At 34.9% G+C, this 27,544-nt stretch overlaps 1 protein-coding gene across 2 annotated transcripts in view; it reads left to right on the plus strand.

Moving 5' to 3' along the window:
• Positions 1 to 6,373: 6,373 nt before the first annotated feature.
• Positions 6,374 to 27,544, plus strand: part of pic (DNA damage-binding protein pic) — a 35,139-nt gene continuing 13,968 nt past the window's right edge. Inside the window, exons 1-13 of one of the 2 annotated variants that reach the window (XM_085948602.1) lie at positions 6,374 to 6,507; positions 8,281 to 8,429; positions 11,766 to 12,031; positions 12,807 to 12,906; positions 14,024 to 14,129; positions 15,355 to 15,437; positions 15,759 to 15,927; positions 20,434 to 20,655; positions 21,103 to 21,265; positions 22,723 to 22,831; positions 23,366 to 23,568; positions 24,197 to 24,360; positions 26,828 to 26,999. In XM_085948602.1, the coding sequence (XP_085804728.1) occupies positions 6,438 to 6,507; positions 8,281 to 8,429; positions 11,766 to 12,031; positions 12,807 to 12,906; positions 14,024 to 14,129; positions 15,355 to 15,437; positions 15,759 to 15,927; positions 20,434 to 20,655; positions 21,103 to 21,265; positions 22,723 to 22,831; positions 23,366 to 23,568; positions 24,197 to 24,360; positions 26,828 to 26,999 (1,976 nt within the window). In that variant the 5' untranslated portion in view covers positions 6,374 to 6,437. The remainder of the gene's footprint in view (positions 6,508 to 8,280; positions 8,430 to 11,765; positions 12,032 to 12,806; positions 12,907 to 14,023; positions 14,130 to 15,354; positions 15,438 to 15,758; positions 15,928 to 20,433; positions 20,656 to 21,102; positions 21,266 to 22,722; positions 22,832 to 23,365; positions 23,569 to 24,196; positions 24,361 to 26,827; positions 27,000 to 27,544) is intronic. The other variant, XM_085948603.1, reaches the window with a different exon arrangement.

The following is a 27,544-nucleotide window of genomic DNA, read 5'->3' on the forward strand; positions in this document are numbered from 1 at the left end:
AGCAATCGAACTCGGAGCAGCCGGATAAGAAGCCTACTCCCACGCACTGGAGAAGAATATAATAAGCCCAGATGATGTTAAACTTGATTAAAATAACACACCCCCTGCAAAAAAAATCCTGGGTACGCTACTGATTGCAAGGACCTACATACCATTACTACATAATGTAGGTAGGTACTATACCTTATCGAATTTAATTTGGATATTTCAGATTAGTGGGTTACCTATTGTACCTAATATTTATTATCTGATCGGAAATAACATTGTATTATTACCTATATGTAGCTGTATGTTAATATCGGCCGATAAAAGGCAAATAACAATTGATTTTGGAGAGCTTAAAACCATGATATTAAGAGCAATGCATCATCTGCCTTCAGTGACGTCTCGTGGGAGTGGGCAGATTGAGCATCGCTTGGGGGCGGCAGTTACTCGAAGGGCGGCAAACCGAGAAGCATCATAGAAATAGGTACATAAACTTAGTAATAACGGAAATATCTTTCCATTAAAAAAATCACCTCACTAATTGGAAACACAATGTATTAATTATCATAAAAGGTTTATATAGGACTGTAATTTTTTTGTCGGGTTTGCGATGTCTAGTTTACTTCCGTTATCCTTGGAAGTAACGCCCTTGATGACCAGCAATTATATTTGAATTATAGGTAGACACATACTTACCTAACTAATTTATCCAAATAATGTTGCCAGTCACTCACGAGTTTTGAAAGTTATCATGTGTATTTTTTTTATGTACATATCTGAAACCGTGGACTCATAATATTGTCTATCGAAGTAGAAATGGCATTTCAATTAGGTTTAGTGGTACTTATATATTTTGTTAGTAATGTATCCACACATGACACAACACATTTCTTAGATATTGGTGTCATGAAAGGGTAATACAAATACTTACTGTATAAAAAAAATGGGGCGGCATTCTGGCGCTGCCTAAGGGCGGCATTTTGTCTAAGGTCGCCACTGTCTGCCTTACTAAATATACGAATGAAACACAACATGTTCGTATGCATCATATTATTATCTTTATGCTGTAAAAATATTATACGTCTAAATAGGATATTTGAGAAGATACCGTATCATTCAAATACACAATATGTACATTTCTCACGCATCTCAAATTTTAAACTTCGATTTTCTCAAAACATACTAAACTGGACAAACAATATCTCTGCACTAAAGTCTAAACCAGCGGTTTCCAAACTAGAAGGCGCGGAGTGTTGCAAAGGAAGGCGCGAAAAGTTTAACACAATTAATGTAACCACAGGTTTGCAGTTTGCAAATGCATAGTTTATAAAACGGCCGCTAGTTATAAACTACACAAAAAACGGTCCTATAATATAAGGTTGTTTGCAAACCTGTCTTAAAATATGGAGACTAATTTTATAATACATCACTTCTATACTATTGTGTAGCACGCTGGCTATCTCGTGAAAAAATGAAATAAAAGGGTCAAATCATTAAGTTGAAATTTGAGGCAAATTTGTTTAGGAACGATAATTTCGTTGTTAAACTTATCTATTTGGTTGAAATTTAAAATAAACTGAGTGAATAAATCAATGCAAAGACCACTAATAAATGCATTCACTGATTTAAAAAGACAAAGTGAAGGCAATCATAAAAAATTGGAGCATTGGAAATCAACATTACAAAAAAAATAAGTTCGCCATGTCTCCACTTTTACATGGTTTCTACGCCAGATATATTGAAGCAAACAAAAATCTATTTCCTGAGTTTTTGGTTAGTTTGCTAATGGACTTTTCACATTATTTTATTAATAGTAAAAAAAAACTGTTTTATTTTAGGCCTGTTAAATATTTTAAATAAACAAGTTGTTGAAAGATCCTAGCCTGGGGGGCCGCTTCAGGATGTGGGGCCCATGATATAATCCATTTGTCAATGAACGATGATGATTGACTACATACTATTGAAATTGATTGTGCTGATAAACAAGCACTTTCGTCGCATGAAAAACAAATTAATTTATAAATGAATACAATATAAGTAAGTAGTAAAACCTTGGTTATTTTTATATATTTTTTTTCATTTTTGTATTAGTACATTGTTGACTATTTAAAAAGGTGTCTGTATTATTTCGTGAAATAAAGGGGGGGGGACGCCAAGATTAGATTTTTTTTAAGAGGAGGCGTGGTAACATAAAGTTTGGAAACCACTGGTCTAAACCATCGGACTTATCTACAGGAGCGTTTTAAGCAGAGCAAGAGCACGGAACAGTGGAGTAATAGGGTTTTACCCGGAGCAGGAGCGGAACCGGAGCATCGAAAATTTGTAGTGCTCCACTGTTCCGGATGCCTTTTTATTATTATAAAATTTTCGTCCTAAAATTAATTCTTAGTACGAAGAGGCAGATAATGAAAGACGGTTTGCTGCCGGTCAATTTTGTTTAATAGAATTAATAATGAAAATGACGAATAATCAACGTTATTTTAAAATTACTTAAGTACTTATTTTTTATATTTTTTTTACATAATATAAGTACATAATAATATAATTCATATTAAAAAATTTTAATCGGAGCGGAGTAGACCCTGGAGCGGAACTGGAGCAGGCATTAGGTCCCGGAGCGGAGCAACTCAAAAAAGGGTTCGCTCTAGACGTGAGTTGGAAATACTGTCACCAGTTTGTGTACTCAAGTATCGGATGAAACTACCCAAACTCAGTACGCGTTGCCCAATAAACTTGTTCCAAAAAACTTGTGATGATATCATCGGAGTCGCTGGCTAGTTGGTAGACTTTCAATACTATTGACATTAAATGCGCGCGAGTGATGTAGCACTAGAATACAATTATATTTTAATTTACTAGTCTATGCATGCGAATAACATCATCTTATGTATGAACAAATAGGTCGTAAATTTTCTAGAGCAGCATATTATTCCCTCGGAAATGTGGTGAGGTGACTGAGGTGATTGAGGTGATCAGTTTTGCAATAAAAAAATCATTGTTATTCAGTTTATGTTAACAAGAATATTATAACAAAACATAAAAACAACTCATAAATTTAAAATGTGTTTAAAATTTTATAATAAATGGGACATTTCGAAAAGCCCAGCTCAGTGTATTTTTAGCGATTCTATTGAAGCCGATATTTCAATACTAATATGGAGCTTAGTTTTAGTTCCAGTTTAGTGTGAGACTTATGTCGCATATGCACGACAACCGCTCTATATAGTATTCCAAATAGTAGTAAGTATTTTGGAACAAGTTTTGATACTAAGTATGTTTTTATAATGGTAGTAAGTATACTTAATCTTCAAAATCGACCAGTTTTCCTACATCTAGTTCGCTCCAACCTTCTGGTTTTAAGACATACGTCGGCCGTAGACAGTTTTATTTCTAGATGCCTCGGTCGAAATGTTTACCAATTTTTATTTAAGTTTTATCATTTGCACGTTTGTATTAGGTATAATCATAAAAAAGCTATTCGTGTACACGACTCGTCAGCTGAATGCAGAACTATTAACTTACAATTGAAATTTTTGAGGAGAGAGTTTTTTGAAACAGCCTACTGAAACTATTTATTTATACGCATCATATTTTAGTAGGATTATTGATGAAAAAATGGTGCATACACTTGTCTATATAAATAACTAGCAGAATCACCCGGCGCAATAAAAAATGGGGGTTGCAGCGTTAACTTCCGCGTTTCAAGGCCCTGTACGCGGCGGCCTTTTCCGTAAAAACCGTAAAACTGTAACCGGGGTGCAGCGGGTTAAATCTGAGACCCCGACCACGCACTCTGGCTCGTTGGTCTCCGTCTACTGTCCAAATTTTGTCGAAATCCGACTAGGCGTGTGGATTTGTGTAAAGAAAAACCGAAGGACGGTACAGGTATAGACACATCCAAATATATTCTTTAAATTATAGTATAGATCAGGGTTGGTGAACCTTTTTACGTACACGTGCCAAAATCTCCCAAATATTATTTTTTGGCACTCTGACGTGCCGAGCAGTTTTTCCAGTAGTTCGAGCAGGAAAAAAAATAGTTAATCTATTAAAAAAGTTCAAAAATTATAAGTAAATGAGTTCTTGAGTGTTACTATGATACCTACTTAGTTTGGTTCTTTACGTAAATATTGACGTCAAAATTGCTCGGATCAGATGGGGCATCCTCTCGCTACAGTGGTCTCAAGCGTTGTAAAATGATTGTAAATCGATCAAAATCAGAGATTCGCGACACGGCTTCCCCCGCCACCTGGTGAGGTCAGTGCTATAATATTATTATTATGTGTGATGCATAAAATCTAACCTATATTAGTAAAACTTTTTGTAAAAAAATATTTTTTAATTATATCTATTTCTTTCTCTTCAATATAAAACATTCGCGTGCCATGTAAAATCATCTCGCGTGCCATAGATTCGCCATCCCTGGTATAGATAAATAACTAAAGTACCTAGGCTCTTTCAAAAAACTCCTCTGCAAAACATTTCAAATATGAGTTCAGTTTCATTCAGTTGACGAATTGTCGTTATCAGTATAGATAACGTGTCTCAACTTCTTCTGATACAATATCCTGGGTTCACGTCCTGTGGTTCACTGGGTGTATACTGCATTCGTATTTATTCAACGAATGACACTTCAAGTTATACACATTTATATTTTTATAAAAATAACATTTTTTTATAATAATAAATTGTACGTTTATCTTTGACTTATTTTTTTTCTTTTTAATGTTTTCAAATACACATTTATTAATTAATACCTGCAGTTGAAATTGTGAATTATCAAAAAAATGTCTCAAATTGCAAGCTTCGTATTTTCCCGCTAGGTGCCTCTGCTGGTATGCCTCTTACCCTTAATAATAGTGGTGTTTATAAATAGTATTTACCCAGGGCTCCTGTAAATGCAAATGAAAATTCGACCCTGTAGAGTGTAGATTGTAGATAATATTTTTGTAACATTTGAAACTACTAACTTACGCTGCGTTTATTTAGCTGGTTTTACCACTGGGAAGTCCCATTTAAATTATGTATAATAATGTAAACAATATCTATTTATTTAAAACATAATATTGTGTCTACATTCAGAATGAAGAAAAGGCCAAATACTATTGTTCGTATATTTGTTAGGTATTAGCACAGAACAGATTAATAAATATAATTCAGATAGGCACTACATTTTGAAGTAGGTATGGTTTTGAATGTGTGAGTGTCCTACTAGAAGAAAACACACATTATATACGTGCAATAGTGTGTTGCAACCTTCAAATATACCAATATTGAATGAGCGTCAGTGCATAAACCGATAACAGTTTTCAGAACGAAGGACAAGCTTAGAATTACGTATTCTTGACACGTGTTTGAGTCTATCCCATATTCTTCCACTTGCCTGTTACTTCACAGTCCACATCCGTTAGATATTTCAGTTCCCATTAATTTTGTGTTCCCTCTGTATTAGGTACATTTTATCGATTTATAGTTTTCAGATAATGCGTTCATGCCACAGAATAGATTAATAAGGTACAAATATAAAAGCCAGTTGCCCTGGATTTGGGTTTTGAAGCCGACCAATTTTTATTATTGTATGACCCAATATAAAGCGCGCCGACTGTCCTCATACATTGAATGCGCCTTTTGTTTGCGTGACAGCCTTTAATGCATATTATGATACAGACGTAAACTATTAAAAACAGCATAATATTCTTTAACTCGTGATTAAGTTTAGGTAGGTATCCCATATTTTCTCCACACTCGAGACTGAAGCTTGTTATAACCACACCCGTTAGACCCAGTTCCCTCTAATGGCTAAAACAAAAGCATCTATCTAGGTACTGACTAAATAATAATATGGTACTTATAAGTAACTAGAAAAAAATACCAGGTTGCAGTGCCATCACTGTCAATATTCATGTCAATGCGCTTAATGTGTTTAATGCGCAGACAGATTAAAGTGTATGTGTGTCTACTAATTATTCTACTAATTGGGTATGTTTATTTTGTATGTTTGTTTATGTATATTTCTGTATGCTCAGGCGGTCAGTGTTTTCCAAAATCTTAAATAAAAGCGTCTCCGGCTACGGTTGGCTCTGTAGTATAGTATCAGAACACAATATTGTGTTTTCGTTGAGCGGCTACACTATTCAAAAAAATGTTTATCGTCACCCGCTGCCACCTGTGGGCGTTGTGCCTAAGAAATTTTTACCATTATTGGGAACATCTATATTTTTTTTCTCAAGGTGTTCTGTAGAAAAAGAAAAATAATAAAACATCATAATAATAAACAAAAAAAAAACGATTTGATAATTTTCGTGATGAAACAAAAATAGATTTTGTAGGTAAGACCATAAACAATAATATTTCTAAAAAATTAAGTTACGGCAACACAATATAATTTGGTATAAACGCGGGTCTGTAGATATGGCGATGGCCGAATCTATCATACTTTGAAGATTGAAAAAATGTCAAATATGGCTTACCATTATATTGTTACCGCTCAAAAACCCACTGCGGTGACAGCATGTGTAACAGGTAATATTTGCCATCATAGTTTAACTACATTATCTTAAAAATTGAGCTTGTGTTGATATTAATTTGAGGTTAAAAAGAAGGCTATAATGCACAACCGGTAACTAGAATTGAGAGATTTAGCTCTCCCGTGAAGGTTTAACGTGTTATTCTTTATTAGTGAAATATGCATTCGGATATATAATACGTTCATCACTACACCTGCTTTGAAAAGGGGATATACAATAATATTTCAGGCATCAAGCCGTCTACACAGACCGACTCCATGCACTCCAAGAAATCAATCGGAATATTATGTTTTGTTATGTATAATGATCTTATACGATGCAATCAGCTGCACTCTTGCGCAATGGCTGAATAATATACAGATGTATTAATGTGATTTTTAATCGTATTATTCAGTATTTTGAAGTATTTTCAAACATGTATTAAGTTTGCGCAATGGTTGGCGTTGCGTATTTCATGCTTCAAATAATAAGCAAACTTAATAATGTAGTTTATAAAGCAACTGCTGCATAACGAAGCAAAAAAAACTTTTTAAAAATTCGTTAACAAAATAGTACCCACTGTTATTCGAGGACTATTCAAATGTCAAAGTTCAAAGTATGCAGGGTACCTACTCACTACCAGTGATTGTATAGTTTATACCACGGGCTACCAAGCTATGGATCGCGGCCCTCAGGGGGGGGCATCAACTACTAAATTTAATAGTAAACTAAACTATCGACAATGATACAAAATTCAATGTCAAAATTAATTTTTACCCGATGTTATACCCCGTTTACATGTGTATGAATTTGCTGTTCAGAATAAGAAAATGTATGGGCAAACATGTATTATCCTGCAGTTGGCAAGATTGCGTCTATGAATAAAACAAGTTTGGAAGCTTCTGAATTTTAACGCGCAAGTAAGACCTGCGCAGTAGAACGATAATGGCGAACCTGCCGGTAAAAAAAACTATTCATTTTGACGTTAACCGATTTTCAATATGTCTTGTCTTGTAGTACAATAAAATGACAACATCCCGCCTCGCTTACTCTTGAAGAATGAGATTGGAGAGACAGTCAGCACTTTTACATGTAAACAGTTATTGTCACGATAGTTTAAAATAAGCACTATTGCCGACAGTAAATCCATGCACGTGTACAGGCGCTATTAGAATAAGACTTGACTTTCAGGTGGAATTTCATATTCACATTTATTTAGTGTGAATTTTTGTATGTACTAAAAATCATGGCTAAAAATCACATTTCCATCCAGCCAACGTTTTTCATGAACTGTAAACATAGTAAACAATCTGAAGACGAAAACGGGCGCTCTCTTTTAATGCGTTCGATGAGAATTTTAATTATTCGTGACTCGAATTACCTAATATATATACTTACATATATATTCTTTTTAACACTACAACAGGGCATGAACCCCAATGACAGTAGTGTAGTGAAACAGTAGTATAATAGTAATAGAAGTGAAACAATACATTAATATATTGTGACTTCATTGGGATCGAACCTGGAAACCCCTGGATTAAAAGTCAGTGCTTACGCACTGGACTACGAGCCCCGCCTTCAGTAATCATTAAGACTAGACATGAAATGTAATTGACACAAAAAATTATCTTCAAATTTAGATGACCACAAAGAAGAATATATCCATAAACAAAAACAGTCAGTGTTACCATTGAAAATATAAAAATAATTCTTCAAGCATTTAGAAAAAATGTATTGTAAACAAAAGAGTGTCACTCCTAAGGGTTTTTCCATTGTATACTTTTAGGAAACTTCACCTCGGAGACAGATCTGAACCTTCTCGTAGCGAAGAACTCGAGATTGGAAGTGTACCTGGTCACTCCGGAAGGATTGCGACCTATGAAAGAAGTTGGATTATATGGCAAAGTAGCTATCATGAAATTGTTCAGACCTCCTGTAAGTATATTGGCGCTGTTGCAATTCGCCATCAAATTTTATTTAAATATGTCATTGCTCCCGAATTTGAAATTGGAAGTATATTTCACGGACCATTAACCGAGAAATGAAAACTATTATTTATATTATATTTTCATTGTTAGTTTTTAGATCATAATATGCATATAAGTCGGCTCTCACATCAAAACTCGTCTTACCTAAAACGAGTCGAATACGTCGATGTGATGTCATCGTTATTCAACACAAATAACAAAACACACGTTGCCAAATGGAGCTCCGCAGATTGGTTGAATGCGACCGTTTTGTTTGAAAAAAAACATCTGGCTGTTGCAATCGACAAGTTCCATCCTTTTCGGGCTCCGAGTCGAAGTCACATACAAACACCTATGAATTGGTCATTCCTATACTGGCTCATCGATCACCGCATTCAAATATCCATACGTTTCAAAGGCTACGGGCGACTGTCGCTAGGTAGATGTGCGCAGTCTTCACAAGCAACACTGGATCTCAGTTCTCTGAACGTTTGTTCGGCACACAAGACAAATTTTGATGTGAAAGCCGGCCTACAGCCTAATTATTGTGAAAACAGAAAAATATTACATGACAATTTTATTGAAATAATCGATTATAATTGAAATAATCAGAAATCGATCAGTAAATAAAATTTTAATAATAGAACTCAAATTTTGATAAAGCAATATTTAGTTTTTAAAAATGAGTGCCAAATTAGCTGCTACATCTTCATTAAAATATTTGATAACGGTGGATTCAGTGTTGTTCTGAAGAGACAAACGGCTTCATTGACATCCAATCGTCTCTTTTTGTTTTTATTACTGACATTACCAAGAAAGTCTTCTTCCGTGACTAGGTAGTCGAGAATCTGGACTATAATGTAATGGATCTGTAACTTAGATATGGGTATTCTTCTTCCAGTGATATCTAAAGATGGGACAATGTTTGTGTTTTACATCTGAACACCAGAGTGGTGTCAGAAGGATTTTTTTTTTAAGTAACAAATTTCTTGGGATTTCTGGCTTAGGCATTTTAGATTAGGCGACAACTATCTGTGGACCGGCAGTTGGGAAAAACTAGCCAAGTAGGTATGGAGGTCATCTCGGAAGCCATGGTTAGGTAAGATATGCATATTTCACAATTTGTGTTTTATCACCTACCCAATGGGTTGAGGGAATGGCTAAGTGAAATATAAATATTTTTTCTCAGAGTAGTAATAATGGATCGTTTGAGTTCATCTCAGTTACAGAATGTTGCGAATGTATTTATGATTACTTATTTAACCCTTTCGCTGCGAGCCATTTTCGCGGGAATTTATTTTCAGTCAAGTGATCTGTTAAAACGGTCACTACAGCTAAAACAGATCGATTCCAAAATTAAAAAATAGATTACTAGATGAACTATATATCAGTTATTCCAAATGCACCAAGAAATAAACTATATTCGTTACATTCTCACTAAAATAAATCGAAGAAAGTGAAGACGCTAAAAAATATCCAAGCTTTGACCGCGCGTTCAAAATGGCGGCCGTCCACTCTTCACATAGACGGTTTCAACACATACTACCGAGCAATTCGCCGCGTTTGTATTTGTCATACACAGGGCTGTGTTGAGTACATGCTGCCGTAGTTGGTTACGGTCTATGACAGATATATTACTAAATCACTTGTGGAATAATCAGTGGGTTATCGCTTATCGCATTTAGTAAGTCGTAAACTCAAATTTTATTACCGTTTCAAATTCTGAACCTATATTTATTTTCGTCGCCATAAAATAATGTCATCCACTTATTCATTAGGATGTTTTGGAGAATAAAACACTAAAAATAATTACCACACTGCTAAAATATTATTATAATATAATTTATGAGGCGCCGTCGGCTTTTTCATTGTACAAAGGGCCTGTCGAATAATCGCCAGGCATAATATGAGCATGTGAACAGAGCTAACACAGTTTCGTGGCACATAAAAATAAAAATTATTACCCATTATAATAATGTAAATATCAAATATGGAACAAGCCAAACAAATTTACTGGAGAGCTGTGCATCGATAAAATATTTTCCAGCATTATTTCTTCGATAATATTATGTGGTAGTGACATTTTGGTGGGTGAAATAATTATTTCACTTATATTTATAATGACAAAAAATACTAAAAACAAATCTTCAAAAAATGTTTCTATCGAGATCACAAATCACTAAGAAAAAATACATAACACTAACGTAATCATATTAATTAATTAAAAGGTAAATAAAAATATTATCGATGCACACTTTTCGATGCATGACCAATGTTTTGTTTTGATAACCCTGGTGACGCAACTAGTACACCCGTCTTCGCAATGGCGCGCGATTCAAACGACTGAATAACGAGTGTTCTTTTCAAAAATATATTTCCTTGTGTTTTACTTGACATTTTTATAATCTGTTGCCTGATATGTCTACCTAAAGGTTTGAACTAATTTTTAAAGCATATTATCCACAAGTGTCTCTTCTAGTTTGGTCAAAAATACGAGATAAAGTCTATGGCATGTTTACATGCCATACGCAGTCTAAGGGTTAATTATGTTGTTGATTTACTTAATTTGGTCGCCTCACTTGGATATCTTTAATTCTAAAGCCGCATTTAGACCAAGCGAGCGGATGTTTGTTCTTCCCCCACTCCAGTGAAATTCTCTCGCTTTTTGTTTAGCGAGCATAAGAATTTCGCTGGAGTGGGGGAAGAACAAATATTCGCTCGCTTGGTCTAAATGTGGCTTAAGTCCCTCGGTTGAGGCTCTAATGTATGTATGCAATGGTACTTCATTGATGACTTACAAAGTAAAAGGCAGACCACTGCTAACTGTTCGGGGCAAGATATCCATCGTATCAACAAGGTTTGGCCCTCAACTATTTGGTTTTAAACATTTAACAGATACTGTGAAATACTAAAATCCTCTTTTGCTATACAAATTATTTTCATGTTCAACCATACATGGACATTTCCGAAGGGTTACATTTTTTGAATAATTTGATGGGATAATCCCGCGTAACCTCATAGATTGATTCAACATTCAAATAGATGACTTGTTCACCTTCCAAAATATTTGTTTAGTTACACGAGTAATCTAATCTATGTAATTCTTAATCTGTCACCGTTTTTTTTCTACACCATATGTTCCAAAATTATGACTACTCCATTTCCAGTACAGATGTATCTTGGTCTGTAGTGGGCGTTAGAACACTTTTGTACAATGTATATGCGCTCATTCATTACTACATAAGGCATTGATCAAATTGTAAATAAAAAGAATATTAAATTATCACGTGAATTAAATTTACAGCATGAATCAAAAGATTTAGTATTCATATTGACAACTCGCTACAATGCAATGATCCTGGAATGGCGAATGGGCAAAAATGGACAACTGGACGTGGTGACTCGGGCCCACGGAAATGTGGCCGATAGAATTGGTAAACCGTCTGAGACCGGAATATTGGCCGTCGTTGATCCCCAAGCCAGAGTGATTGGACTTCGGCTTTACGACGGTTTATTTAAAATTATACCACTCGATAGAGATTCAACGGAACTGAAGGCGGCTAGTTTAAGGTTTGCAAAAATTCTTCTTTTAGTTTTGATATATTCTCATTAATTAGAAGATTGACAAATCTAATCATCCAGTTGTACCCATAAGGTAGAAAACATCCAAAAAGTAGACCTAGAGGCAGCTGGATCGATTAAATAGTTAAGTTCTGTGGAAGTAAGAGGCAATGCAACGCTCTCGGTCGACAGGAATGGAATGAACATAGCAGTGAATGTATCCTGACTAATGATGACCATGCATTTGCTTACTTAGTAGAAATACATCATATATTATAGATGTACTTGTTAATGGTGTTATAACCAGAGCTGTTAACAGAATCAGAACTCAACTCCGGTATCTTAAATCCTTTTTTTCATAATTTATAAAATCCTAAATTGGAACCGTAACCCCAAGAAAAACATGGGTTTCCAACGATTGCACATTTTATTGACTCATCGTTAAAAATGTACATTAAAATAGGTATATAATTTTTAACTGTGCATCATTCAAAATGTTGAAAATAATATAATTTAGTACTTAGGGTAAGTTTTTGCAGAATCCATGTATAAAGGTGGTAGTCCGGGGTGGACGTATAAAAAAAAGTCTTACAGCACTATACAATTTAATAAATGGATTAAATTTGCTATTAATTTCTATAAAATTTAATGACAACCAAATAAAAAAAATCCATTGAATATTCAGTTGCCACGTAGTTGAGTTGATTTTTTTTTTTAAATTCATGGTAAATTCATTTCTATGGTACTTAAATATATTACCAAAATATGTGTATTTTTCTTTCAGATTAGAAGAATTGAACATCCAAGATGTAGAATTTCTCCATGGATGTACCAACCCAACAATAATATTTATTCATCAAGATTTAAACGGTAGACACATCAAAGTGAGTATGTTGGTACATGAAACATTAATTTACAAAGTAAATATTTGTCAGTGATTAATTCTAAATTTGTCGTAATTCGAATTTTTGCTTAGAAATCTTGATCACTTCAATTTCGAATTAATGCGGTTTTATTGCAGTCATTATCACCATATAATTGTATAGATCTTAGTCATTCAAAGCATTGATTTTCATAAATGTATACAGTAAGAACACTGATAATTCGAAATTCGCCGTAATTTGAAATTTTTCCGAAAAAAAAGTCCTTTGAACATTATTTTCATATAAAACCATACCTTTAATTCGAATTTCGTAATTCGAAATAATTTCAGAGTCCCTGGCATACAAAAATATTCAATAAATCGTAATTAAGTACACTATTTCATGAGCCAGTCATTGAAAATTGTGACAGACTTTTCTTAAAAAATCAAAAATTACTTATTTTAAGAAGGTAATAAAAATAATCCTGACATTTTATGACCCAATTCGGTAGGCACATCTATGATCAGAAACGAAATTAATGAAAATCAAAAAAAAAATTTTTTTCATAATTTTAATATTTTTCCCCCGTACATTTCTTTTTTTTCTTCATTGAATTTTTTTTCGATTTTCGGTCCCATGGAATTTGTATTAACGAAGTTTTACTGTACTGTTACAAACATTATCCAACAATAAATCGAAAAAAAAATCAAAAATAAAGGGTTATTATATTTTTTTTCTTTGGCAGCAATCTGTATTATTTAAAAAAAAAACATAATTTGCGTATTCAATAATATCAAGTGTGAAAAAAAATCATAATATTCTGGAAAAAGTATACAGCTTGCCCTTTTCTTTTGAACTTGCGCCCAACCAAGACGTTTTATAACCATGTAAGCATGTAAATTTATCCTGTCATTGTTTATAGGAGCGACGGAAGTTTTTAATCCTTACCACCCATGTTGGTTATTGTGTTCTCTATTAACGCAACTGTTTAATCTTATATGCTGTTGTTAAAATCTGTAAAAACGGCAGCAGGCATAGAAGGCTATTATCAGATGAGGTGTCAATTCATATATAAATAACTTCATCATATTCACATACTGCATACTAATATTAATTCAAAACAATCATTCAATTTCAGACTAGAGAGATAAATTTGAAGGAAAAAGAATTTATGAAGATACCATGGAAACAAGACAACGTTGAGACTGAAGCTTGTATACTTATTGCTGTCCCCAGCCCGTTTGGTAACATATCCTTGATTATGTCTTCTACTGATTTTATGATTAGGTCACACTACATTCATTGTATATATATATATATATATGATATTGTTTCACGACCACAGTGAGATACTAATAATAATTGTCTACAACTGCACATCTCATGTCAAGACTTTGTTTGAAGGTCTGAAATAAAGACAAAACTGAAATATTCGGTTTGATAAGCGGTTTTATCAACACAGATTGTTGTACATCCAGAATTCTATTTTGTATAAGTCGGTGATATCTTGTGTGGCAATAGTTGGCATTGTATGTACGAAATCTGTAATTATAATAAATAAAATAACATTAATTCAATCCGTATAATGTCTATCATAATACAGTACTCTCTCAGTAATCCGCCACCCCAAAAACCTGACAAGTGTGCAATTAATGAAAACGGCGAATAAATACAAAATAGTGTAAAAATTAAGACAAATTTCGTGAAGATAGTTTTTATTGAGAAATTTGTACTACCTAGCAACTTACAGTTTTTTTTATAATCAAAGTCGATTATGCATTAAATTATACATATTAATTATAAACTAAGTTTATCTATCATTTAACTAATTATAAACTAAGTTTAACTATCATTTAACTCAACTACTTGTTCAGTGTTGTTTGTTTTTTTCTGAATATTGTTGGAAGATTGTGTCATCGCAATTTATGCAACATGATATTGTGTTGATTATTAGCATTATTTTCCTCTGCCCATTAATTAATGGTAACGCGTCAGTCCCAGCCAGTGCATCTTCTGATTTGACTGTATGAGCTGCAGTTGGTTGACATTTTTTGCCTTCATCCTCAGAATCCAAGCCTCTTGATGTATTTATAAGCTCGTCTTCAGTCGAAAGCAGCGCATACTCTTCAGAACTTTCTGGTATCCATTCTTCTAATGGAATTAAGTCGTCCGGTTCCCAGTTTTCATCATCTTGATTCATGGAGGGAGGGCCATAGGTTTTTTCATGATTAAATTATTGCTCGTCCCTGTAGGTTGTTCCATGCCTCAGCTACATTAAATACGAACGCGGGCAGCTGATATAGGCACCCAGCGGACTACTGAATTTTACATACAAATACCGGCGAATTATAGAGCTTGATTTTGTGATTTTAACTAGTAAAAAAACGGTGGATTATAGTAGTTGTCGAATAATCGAGCGGCGGATTATTGAGAGAGTACTGTATATTTATTTGTGGTTATTGTTTTTAGCGGGAGCCATTGTGATTGGACAGGAATCCATTGTTTACCATGACGGCCAAAATTATGTTGCCGTTGCACCGCCACAAATTAAGGTACCTATGTTTTAATAATATATCTTAATAATTAGACGCATTAATCACACTTTCGTCGATTCTATAATAGATGTTTTAACCAGTAGCGGCCGGTGGTCTTCAGATTAGCATTTATGAGTGTGCAATAATTTGCCTTCTATAAAAAGAAGCTAGCTAAGGTTGTGTAAAATGTCTGAAATGTCGTAAGTAGTCCAGGTAGAGGATTAAATCTTCCTTGGATTATTTATTCTATTTCTCAAAAAAGTTGGTAGTGTGTTCCACTTGCATGGTATTAGAGGAGCCGGAACTGGTTTTAATATGCTCCATTCAAATTGATTTTAGGCCAGCACAATCAGTTGTTACTGCCGAGTGGATGTGGGAGGGCTCCGTTACCTACTGGGAGACATGGCGGGGCGCCTCTTCATGCTGTTCCTGGAAGTGCATGAGCGGCCCAATGGCACTCAGTGCATCAAAGACCTCAAGGTTGAACTGCTAGGTGGGTCTTTCCATGGTAAAACTTCACTATTGATCAACTATTGTTTTCTTTTTGTTTGTTTGCCGCACCTAGACGCTTCAATCACAGTATTTAACAAAACTGGCTAATTTTTTAGTTGGTGTCGGTTTTCACTAACCATTCTAATTTTGGCAGGCTGGTGGACTTTACTGCTTGTGCTACAGTTGTCAATTCCTTTTTCTTCAGGACCTTTAAACTGTGCATTTTATTATGTAAGGAGAATATCCATTTTCACACATGACATCCATTCGCTCAATCCACTGAATTCATACTCTGAATCCTGTCACACTTCGATTGATCAAACAATATGTGAATTTTAACAATTGGATATGCATCCCGCATTCTAAAATTATTTCCATAATAGTCATTTATGTGGTATGGTCATTCAATCGAGATCGAGAAATATTTAATCGCAACACAAGTTATATTTAATCGTGTTTCAGTTTGATATAATTTCTATTATGTATGTCGTCATATTCACGGAAGACCATAATGGTTTTTGTTATACGAACTAGACATGTGACTTTCACGTACGATTGATTGAGTCAGTACCTCCCCCTTAATCAGTCATATACTATTTTCTACGCACATGCTTCATGATGTCATGCCTGAAAAGCTACATTTTCATCGCCTGGATGTCATTCGTAAACGCTTCTAAAACAGGAGCGAATCAGAAAATTTCAGGAGGAATTTTGTGTTTCGTGACCAGAATGACCTAATCAATCAGAACGAAACGTGAAATCTAATGTGATTGACACAAATATTCGTATTTGAGTGACTCAATGACTAATACAAACGCAAATAGTTTAAAATAAACAAGTTTCTTTATATAATCTTGATTTACCATAAAAATATTATGTAATTATGAAATGAACATTGTTTAATTATATACTGCTTACTGTTGTAGAATATGAATTCTATTCCATTAACTGAATTTTAGTGTGAAAATATTCACGATAAACTCGACAAATATGTTGATTTGGTAAATTTTCACAAATATTTATCATTCTGTTCCTATTTCATATTTTTTAAGGGATTTATTTTATTCCAAAAATAGCTGGCCTACAAGTGTCCACCTAGTAAATATTGGCTGGCAGTGATAAGAGTAAAAATTCGATTTCACATTTTTTCTTCTGATGGGAGGTTTTGCCTCTATTGTTCCATGACATTAAACATTTTATTCAACTTCGTTTATATTCAGTGATTATTAATATCAAACTTTAAACGCTTTGTTGGAAAAATAGGACCCCCCTATCGTAAATATTTTAGATTAAATAGATTTGTGTGAATTTTATCCCACGCATTATATAATGAGCTTTCTTTATAATATTTAGTTGAATCTATATGAGGCGTCTAATTCCAAAAAGCGATAAGTCCACATTTGGTCAAAATCGAGAAAAAAATACGCACGTATTCTTTGTATAGTTTTACACAATATGTATTGATCTATAAATTCCCAAACGCGACATAACCCTATGAAAAAAAAAAAAAAGTCTCGATTTATTACAAAAAGCGCCAAGTCCGTGTTTCATATTATTCAAAGCTTGGTTGATTTCGCGCGTGTTTAATTCAACCAATAAGGGAACGTTCAATATTGAAAAGGGCGTCTCCCATGCCGTAGCATCTGGTAAGCTTATGACAGTGCCACGGAAATATGTGCCATATGCGGCGTAAATTAAAAAGCGAAGTACAAATAGCGCTAGGTCCAATTTTATTTTGCCTATATTTATTACATTTAAGGCCATGCATTAGTTGAGGCACGGTCTAAAAAGATCGTCGCTAGGCGATGCGCGGATTGCGGGTGGCGGGTGAAAATGACGCCTGTCAAACGAAATATTAATTGTCATATAAATCCAACATACGTCCATTTTATGTTCTGTTTATTGTTCTATTAGTAACAATAATAATATATTCATTGACATGTTTTCTTTTTAAAGTAAATGGGTAACGTTTTTAGTCATCTTTACACGATTTTAGAATTAATTGACCCGTCGCCATCACGCAGCAAAGTGACGTGTTCCTGGGTCAACATTCTCTCAGTGAATGGCAGCGAGTCCAAAATTTCGTCGCGCGTACAGTTGAAAATTATTTGGCGTTTCACTGATGCGTCACCTTAAGAGTTTATATGCTGAAACAAATTGCCATTTGGTTCTAATTTCGACATAGAATACAACGGAGAAAATAATCTCACGTTAAAACAAATAATTGGAGCTTGAAACATAAAAACGTTGTTTCCCGAAAATATTGAATTGTGGACTTGTCGCTTTTTGTAATTAGACGCCTTATATCAGCTTTCATTTTGTGTTCTTTTTGTTTTTTTTGCACTGATTTTGTTTGATCTTAATTATAGTGTGCGCCCACGGTGGCCACGCGGCATAAGCGTTGGACTACAAAGCCGTGGGTCCCAGGTTCGAATCCTGGGTCTGGCAAGTACAAAAATTGTTTTTTCAATTTGTGTGTGTCAGGGTATGGACCTAATAGGTTGAGCAAGTGGCTGACATCCATTTCTCGTAAAAAACAAAATCTGTCAATACAAACCTCCACTCTGTGGAGGCCCATATGATCCTATCAGGATCGGACATGGTCGAAAAAAAAAAAAAAAAAAAAGAATAAATTTTATTTATATATATAGGTCTTATGCCACGTGTCTACGAGTTCGCCGTATCACGCTTCACCGTGAAATGTTGTATCGGAAATATATGGTCGTATATTAAAGACTGTCCAACCTCTTTGGGTCGTATAGTACTGAGATAAAATTCATGTCTAAATAAAACACGGTTCTTGTCGGTTGACGGAAAGCCAGCAGCAAAACATTTTGAAAATAGCCGATGTACTGGATTATTTGTTAGGTTAGGTTAGTTTTTCATTCGTGAAGGAACATTATTGCAATGCTTCACGAACAACGCTTAATTTTTTCATCTTGGTGCTATAGAGATGACCGTACAGTATACGGTCATCTCTTTCCGATAAGAAAGCTCACTGCGAACTGTGCTACGGTGAAATGTAATACGTACAATTTACATGTAACCATTATGCCAAAATGCGGCTTTAGTTTTACAATGTTAATTCTCCTAGATTGTTAAATATATTATTTATGGAAGCGTAAAATACTGACAAGTCAGAGGCAAAGCCAAATCGGCTGCTAAACACAAGAGCATGGAATGGAGTCACGAATGCGATCGTTGCATGGCACCTGTGTCAGCTTAGATTTGCTAGTGAAAACACCACAGTAACAAAACTACACAAATTTGCCTACTTTATACAATAATATTGATAATACTGAGACCAAGAGTTAATTTGATATACTGATGATAAATTTGTAAGTAAATTTATAAACATGGAATGGATCCAGAAAATGTTTTCACTTTAGTCTTAGGCCTTGTCTAGATGGCACGATTTGAGTCGCTCGTAACAAGTCACGCGCTCTCCAGGCACATGTGACCTCATTGAGCTGTCCACATTTAATCACGGCGTATTATCTGTCACGTGACAAGCGCAAGCACTCGCTAGATTTTCGAAAACGTGACATTTTTATAGCCATCCCAAAATGAATTATGACTGATTCGCGCTAGATACGACAGTTTTATGGCCATTTCAAAATAAATTACGTCACTTAACTTGCACACCTACAAGAATATATCTTGCTAGCTTGCTTGCTGATATTAAACTTCAGGAGCCGTGTGTCACGACTGAGATGCAGTCTTTCTCGTCGCACTCGCGCTTGGTTTTTTATGCCCGTTCAAAAGTGAATTATGTCACCTACTTTGTGCCATAATTCAAATGAAACACGTTATATGGGCGCATCACATTTTTGGTACTCGCATGTAAAACGCGGTGAAACACAGGCCATCTGGACAAGGTTTTATATTCCACCCATCACTCTACTACCATAGGGGCTATTGTTGATGTGTTTCATGACGGTATCACCCCACTTTTACATGTGAAACGGTAACCATTGATCATGAGTTATGACAATGAAGGTACCTCATCTTTTTTCATGACATAGAGTTTGATAAATGCCCCTGAAAGCACTGTTTCTGGTATTGCCAATATATCAATGTCATCTGAGAGGTTGCAAAGATTTATTGTATACGACTCACATTATTTGGACGGTTATAAATGGTTTATGGAATAAAATCGCAATGTTATGTTTTTCTTTGACCATGTCCGGATCTTAATAAGATGATATGGGCATAGAGGTTTGTATTAACAGATTTTGTTTTTACGAGAAATGGATGTCAGCCACTTGCTCAACCTATTAGGTCCATACTCTGACTCATACACAAATTGAAAAACAACATGTGAAACTGACCCACGACTTAAGCCGCGCGGCCATCGTAGATTTTATATATGTTTATTTACAACGCTAATAAACGACAATACAAATTTCAAGTTTTTCTGGATTATGTAATATGCAGATGACTCGTATAATCTTATTTCATTCCTTACAAAAAGTGTTGTGACATATTGAAAACTTGGTATGGCATTATTTATTATCTTCAGGCGAGATCCCCATCCCAGAATGTATGACTTACCTGGATAACGGAGTGGTGTTTGTGGGGTCTCGAATTGGGGACTCGGCCCTTGTGAGATTGAGCGCGGCCCGAGAGGACAGCGGCCAGTACGTCCACGTTATGGAATCGTTCACCAATCTCGCCCCCATCGTGGACATGTGCATTGTCGATCTGGAGAGGCAGGGGCAAGGGCAACTGATTACGTGCTCAGGTAAGAAGCTGAGAAAATAATGTTGATTTTTTACAATTGAAAAAGTAATGTTTTCTTTAATATTTATACCAAAAAGATTAGTGTACTCGTATGGTTCATAATATTATGTATTATGTAGAAAGAATATCAAAGTTGAAACATGAAATAGACATAACCTTAATTGATTTTTATATTCCTAATCTGATGTTAATTATTGAATTAATTAAAAAAACTATCAAAAATGATGGTTAAGTTGTTTTTCCCAAGACAATTCCTTCTTTTTTTTAATCGTTAGCTAAATTTAGATAATAAATCACCATTTACAGTTTACATCCTTTGAACACAACGTGTATTTAGGTGTACAACGTTATTATGCAATAAAACCTATTTTGAAAAAACTGAGGGTTATGCCTTTTTTCCTTTCTAGAGTCGTATGTATAGTCATTCCTTGTATTGTATGTATTTTAGGTGCTTTTAAAATGGGGTCGCTGCGTATTATCAGAAATGGTATTGGCATTCAAGAGCATGCTTCCATAGACCTTCCCGGAATCAAAGGAATGTGGGCGCTCACGCTATCAGACTCCAGTTCATTCCATAACACCCTGGTGTTGGCGTTTGTCGGTCAGACAAGGTTTGTAGCAGTTCTTTTGATTCACTACAAATTGTAATTTGACCATAGTTAGTATACAACAAGAATCAATCGCCTATTTCAGTAGATGGCCTATGAAACAATATATTCGGATACATTTAAGAGATTCACGCATTTTGATTGATTATAAACAGCTACATAAGTGTTTTTCCAAACTTTGATTACTCTTTAAAGAAATCGCTGAGGTTTTACAAGTTTGTTGGATGAAAGCACAAAAATTTATGTAGGTTTGGGATCTCTGGGAAATGAAAGCGATTACACTATATTTTTTTTTACTTGTACGCATGTATTGTAAATAATATATCCAGAGGGTTGGAATGGTCCCTTTTTTGAGTTGCTCCGGGCCGGGACCTATTACTAGCTCCAGCTCCGCTCCGGGTGAAAAGTTTTAATAGGTATTATATGTACAGTAAAACCTCGTTAATACGAATTCCATGGCACCAAAAATCGAAAAAAATATGGGGGGAAAATAATTTTTATTTTTTTTTATTTTCATTAATTTTGTTTACGATCATAGATGTGCCTATGAAATTTCCGATTCCGTGTGTGTTAATGGGTCATAAATTGTCAGGATTATTTATATTACCTTCTTAAAATAAGTAATTTATGATGTTTTAAGAAAAGTCTGTCACAATTTTCAATGACTGGCTCATGAAATAGTTTACTTTACTACGATTTATTGAATATTTTTATGTGCCAGGACTCTGAAATAATGAAATAATTTCGAATTAAAAGTATGATTTTATATGATTTTATAGGGACTTTTTTTTCGCAAAAATTTCGAATTACGGCGAATTTCGAATTATCCGTGTTCTTCTTAACGAGGTTTTACTGTATACAAATGTTAAAAAAATTATAAAAAATCATTTTCATTATTAATTCTATTTAACAAAATTTGACAGCAAATCGTCTTTCATTATCTGCCTCTTCTCACTTAGAATTAAATTTAATACTGAAAATAACCTCTCGACGCTCGCTTGGGTAGTGGGCACATTGGATACGACTCGGCATGCCTCTTGAATTCGTTTTTGTGTCAAATATAATATTTTCAATGGATTTTAGGATGAAAATTTAATAATAATAAAAGAACATCCGGAGCAGTGAGCACTACCAATTTTCGGTGTTCTGGGTAAAACCCCATTGCTCCACTGTCCCGAGCTCCGCTCCAACGTTCTGAATATATCATATCGACTATTTTTTATTTCAGTGAAAATGATTTCATTGGGAATTAGGACATAATTAATATTCATGGGGTAACTCTTGTGTTGATTTGCCTTTAAATTTAGTTTGAACGGATCATACGCTCATTATAGCTGCATCTAATAATATTTAGTTCATGATGAAACTATCAAGGGGGAAATGTATTTCATTTGTGTTGTAATAGACAGGATAGACTAAGCTGTTATTAATTTGCACATATTGTTTCTTTGTTATTGCAGAGTGTTGACGTTGAATGGTGAGGAGGTGGAGGAAACCGAAATTGGTGGATTTCTCTCCGATCATCAGACATTCTACACTGGAAATGTTTGTCACAAACAACTGATACAGGTGAATGTAAAACAATTATTTCACAGTTTTTCAGGGGATTCAGCATAATACTTTTTTAAACATAAATCACTCGATATTCCCCACATATGAAATTGTTTAATTTAATTAACGCGTTTTGTCTATCAAATTTCACAATTCACACTTCCGTACAGTCTGCGCTCGTAGTCCAGTGTGGGCTCCGAGTTTGATTCACAGTGAGGTCGCAATAAATTTATGTGATTTTCCCAAAGTCTGGGTGTTGATTGTTTTACTTCTATTACCAACTAACTACACTACTGTCATTGGACCTCATGGCCCATTGTAGTGTGAAAAAGAAAATAAAATACATATTTATACGACTATCAGAATCTCTGGAATTTCAGTGACCACTTTGCAATTTTGTATTTATTTATACCGTATTAATTATTATTAGCATACGAAATAAAAATGCAATGAATTATATTTTTCTAGTTTGTCGTAATCAATATCTTAATATAAGTAATTGTTAAGTGAGCACTTACGTTAATGTATGTTTAATTATTTTCATTTATTCAGGTTACGGATGCAGGTGTCAGGTTAGTTTGGAAGAGTGGGAAGGAGGAAGGCGGCGATTGCTGGACCATGTGCGCCGAGTGGAAGCCCAGCGACCCTCAATGTTCCGTGGCGGTGGTCGCCTGCAATTCACATCAGGTTGTCTGCGCCACCGGCCCTCATCTTTATTATATCGAGATCGGAAAGGGGCAATTAGTGGAGAAGAAGTAAGTTCAAAACTAGATTACCATACGGATATATTTATCATACTACTGGATCACATGTTTTATCAACATGTCTCGACAAAAGCAGTATGTAGTGCTGCATGAATTTATGCCTACAATCCTCTGTCGATTTCTGATTTGTATGTTGAGCTAGTAACCAAGTTTAGATATTTATGTTCCGTGGTTACAGATAATTGTAGTCTTTTAAGTAAGCTAGGCATTCACATAAGCATGGTGGAGGTTGTGCGAACCAACTCAGAGTTGCATGGAGGATTGTTATTCTGTTAGGATCAAATGCCGGCTGTTCAATATGCGTAATATGCTACCTGTGCTCCTGTATGGCTGAGATGTGGCATCTTACCAAGGGGTTTGAAAGTCGATGCCTCCGCCGATCCCTAGGGGAACACGGGTACGATTGAATTTTGAAATTCGTGAGCAGATGCATCAGACCTCTGTGATAGATGAAATCACAGAGTGTGGTTTAACACGGCTGGGAGATGTACTCCTAATGCCGCCTATTAAATACATATTATCAAGATCGAGGAACTCTGCGCATTTAGTTTGGCGAACCTTAAACGTTTAGCCAGAAATGGATATATAATAAGTAATTCTGAGTTTGAACTGTTCACAGGCATGTTTGCATGGAAGAGGAAGTGGCGTGCATCGACCTGAGTCCACCTCACCCCAAAACGGAGATGGCGTCGCTGGTCGGTGTGGGTCTCTGGACTGATATCTCTGTCAGAGTCCTCAATCTTCCTGATCTTGAACACACTCATACCGAGAAATTGATGGGAGGTACTTATGCATTTATTAATGCAATTTTTGAGCACATGTTAATGTTTAAAGTACTTCATATATTTTTCACGGTGGAGCCTAGAAAAATAGGACACTTTATGCAGTATTAACCTTTCTAACGCGGCAACTGACTTTAGTCAGCCTATACGCGCGAGTCATCCGCGCGTCAGCTGACTAAAGTCATTTCGATTTTCGTTTGCCTAGTACTGCTTTCCGCCAGGCGCGAATAATTCGAATATTGATTTAATTTATTCAAAAATCATCCTTCTCTTGACATCTGTCAATGGATAGCCTAAACTTTTGTTCTATCTAATTTAAATAAATATTTTTCGGGAGCGTGTCTTGAATAAAAATATATCAGTCATCGGGCCAATTCAAATTTGCCGCGTATATAGTGTCTTATCGCTTCTTAGTGCATGTGCGCCGAAGACATTTGACTGACGTGTTTGTAACGATACGAGTTTGCGATATAATAAGTTATATTGTTTTTTAGTGATTGAAAAACTATTTGGTGCGTAAACTGTTAAATAGAATATTCGAAAGTTACATTGATCAAAGTGAATTTACAAAATATTTTTACAAAAGGAATGCTTTTGGAGATTGCATTCATTCGCCTATCTGCCAGTATATTATCCGCGAGTTTATAGTTTCGGAAAATAATTTGAACCAGGTGTCATTTAAATATACCTAGAATTCCGCGATTTAATATGTCTCTTTGTTTATCATTGATTAACATTTTTAAATACTATTTTCTGGTTATAGTATTAGGTGAAACAGACAAAAATTATTTATTTACCCTAGTTATCAGCCATTTATAAAGAAAAGACACGAACACTCAGACGCCCGTTCCCGCATAAATGCGGAAATTGTCGTATTACGCAAACACCAGGTCCCGCGCTACTGAATTTTTATACACTGCGCGGCAAATCATCGTCTGCTGGTGTGAGACAGACACTTGAGAATTATTTTTTTCGTAATACTATTCAAAAGGGTTTGATTCATGACTACTATTTTTTTTATGTAGAATTCTTCTTATATTTATAGTCGAAAATAACTCGAGTTACTTACTATCACGTCATTATAATAAAATAAGAGATTACCTATTCTAGTACCAGGTTATTGAAGTAATATAATAAAAAAAAAACAAATGAACTTGAAAATAAAATTGTGGTGACTATAAAGCATTTAGAAGTGCAAAAAGTGTTTGAAATTTAATATTTTACGAATTGTAATAGGTATTCGAAAAATAAACCATTTTGTTATATAAACTATGTGTCATTCGATTCCATTCAGTTCGGGGTCAATGGTAGGTACAAACAGTGTTGCCATATTTTGAAAGTGGAATTATAGTACAGAGCCTCCAAAATTATAGTATTTGGGGATAAAATATAGTACGCGTTGTCATCTGTTGAAAATGAAAATTTTCCCAATTTTTCATAGTCGGCTCGTTTTTATTAGGAGAAATATTTCGCCGCGGGCCGCAGGTTCCCAATTTTTCATGGTCGGCTTGTTTTTTTTAGGAAAAATATTTCGTCGCGGGCCGCAGGTTCCCGATTTTTCATTTTTCTAGTCGGCTCGTTTTTTTTTAGGAAAAATATTTCGGCGCGGGCCGCAGATTTCCAAATTTTCGAAGACAAAATTATAGTATTTTGGGCGTACTATATCTATTTTATATCGTACATAGTACGCGGACCAAAATTATAGTACAAATACTATAATTATAGTACGGTTGGCAACACTGGGTACAAACCAGGCACTGGTGGTAAGTACATCACTCTCAAATAGCCAGTAGTTCTCAAGGATGATTTATTTATACTCGGCCTGCAGTGCTGCAATGTGTATGCGAGTTCAAACAAAAGTTACACAGTTTGAGATGTCCTGGATGCTATAAAAATGAGTTATTTATGACTGATATTTTTTCAACACACTCAACAAAAATGCTCATAAAAGTCATAAACCATATTATTATTCATTATGTGTATGGCATATTTGTCGAAATGGTAGCCGGTAGACTATAAGAATACTGAACTGTTCTTACACTTGTTAATCTGTCATCGACGCATTAGTCCAGCACCATTTCGTAAGTGTCATGGCGCCGCTCGAGTAAGCTGGCATTTTTTCAATGAAGAAGTCTTGTTCGTAATTTCTTATCAGATTTAGGCGACGAATGTTTATTTTTAGAGTCACATAAAATATTAGGTTCTGTCATAATCATTTTTGAACTTGACTCCGATTTTTTACTACTCTATTTGTGTATGTTTGACTGACATTTATTACGATTTATTGATGCTTGAAATCACAACGCGCACTGTTGTACTAAGTCGGGATTCGTAACGCTTAGAAAGGGTTAATAAAAAAATGTCAGCTACATAGGAGAAAAAGACAAAAAAAGGAGAGAAGTAATCAATATTGCCGAATATGACAACACTGATCAATTTTAAACTTTTATTGATTTGAATGATTTCAGAAATAATTCCTCGATCTCTGCTGATTTGCGTTCTGGAAGGATGCTGTTATTTACTCTGCGCATTGGGAGACGGCTCTATGTTTTATTTCACACTAAATCAAAAAGACGGCACTCTGACGCATAAGAAAAAAGTTACTTTAGGAACTCAACCGACTGTCCTTAGAACATTCAGGTTGGTAATTGGCATATTTAAACATTACAAATTACTTTTATGTTTTCTTGTGGAATAGATTAAAAATGGACTGAATGGTCTCTGTTCTATGAATGGTAAAAAAAATCACACAACACCTTATGGTATTTGAATAATAATAAAAATATACCCTCCCACTGTGTGAAAACCTAAATCTTGCCTGATTTCTAACCCTTGCCGGTCTTTAAGATTTTATTTTAATTATTTTATTAGGTTTTTAAATCATTTGCCGTATTCTCTGAAAGAAATTTTCCCTAGGTTAAGATATTCTGACTATGTTTTTTATGTTATTAATTTAGTTCACTGTTTCGATGAATCATATCGCCAAAACACCGAACCCGACGAGGGTAATTAACACGTCTTCGTCGGAAAACGGCAAATGCCGTTTTTCGCGGATTGTCAGTCGAATGCGGAACACGGCAAAAGTTGTTTTTGTTGACTGTCGGTTGTTTGCGGGAAACGCCTTTTCACGGGTTTGCATATCGGCGTGAAATAAAACCCCGCAACTAATTATCATTAGTTCTACT

Source organism: Rhyacophila brunnea, unplaced genomic scaffold (genome assembly GCF_057557595.1).
Source record: "Rhyacophila brunnea isolate RB1 unplaced genomic scaffold, BYU_Rbru_1.0 scaffold_20, whole genome shotgun sequence".
Lineage (NCBI taxonomy): Eukaryota > Metazoa > Arthropoda > Insecta > Trichoptera > Rhyacophilidae > Rhyacophila > Rhyacophila brunnea.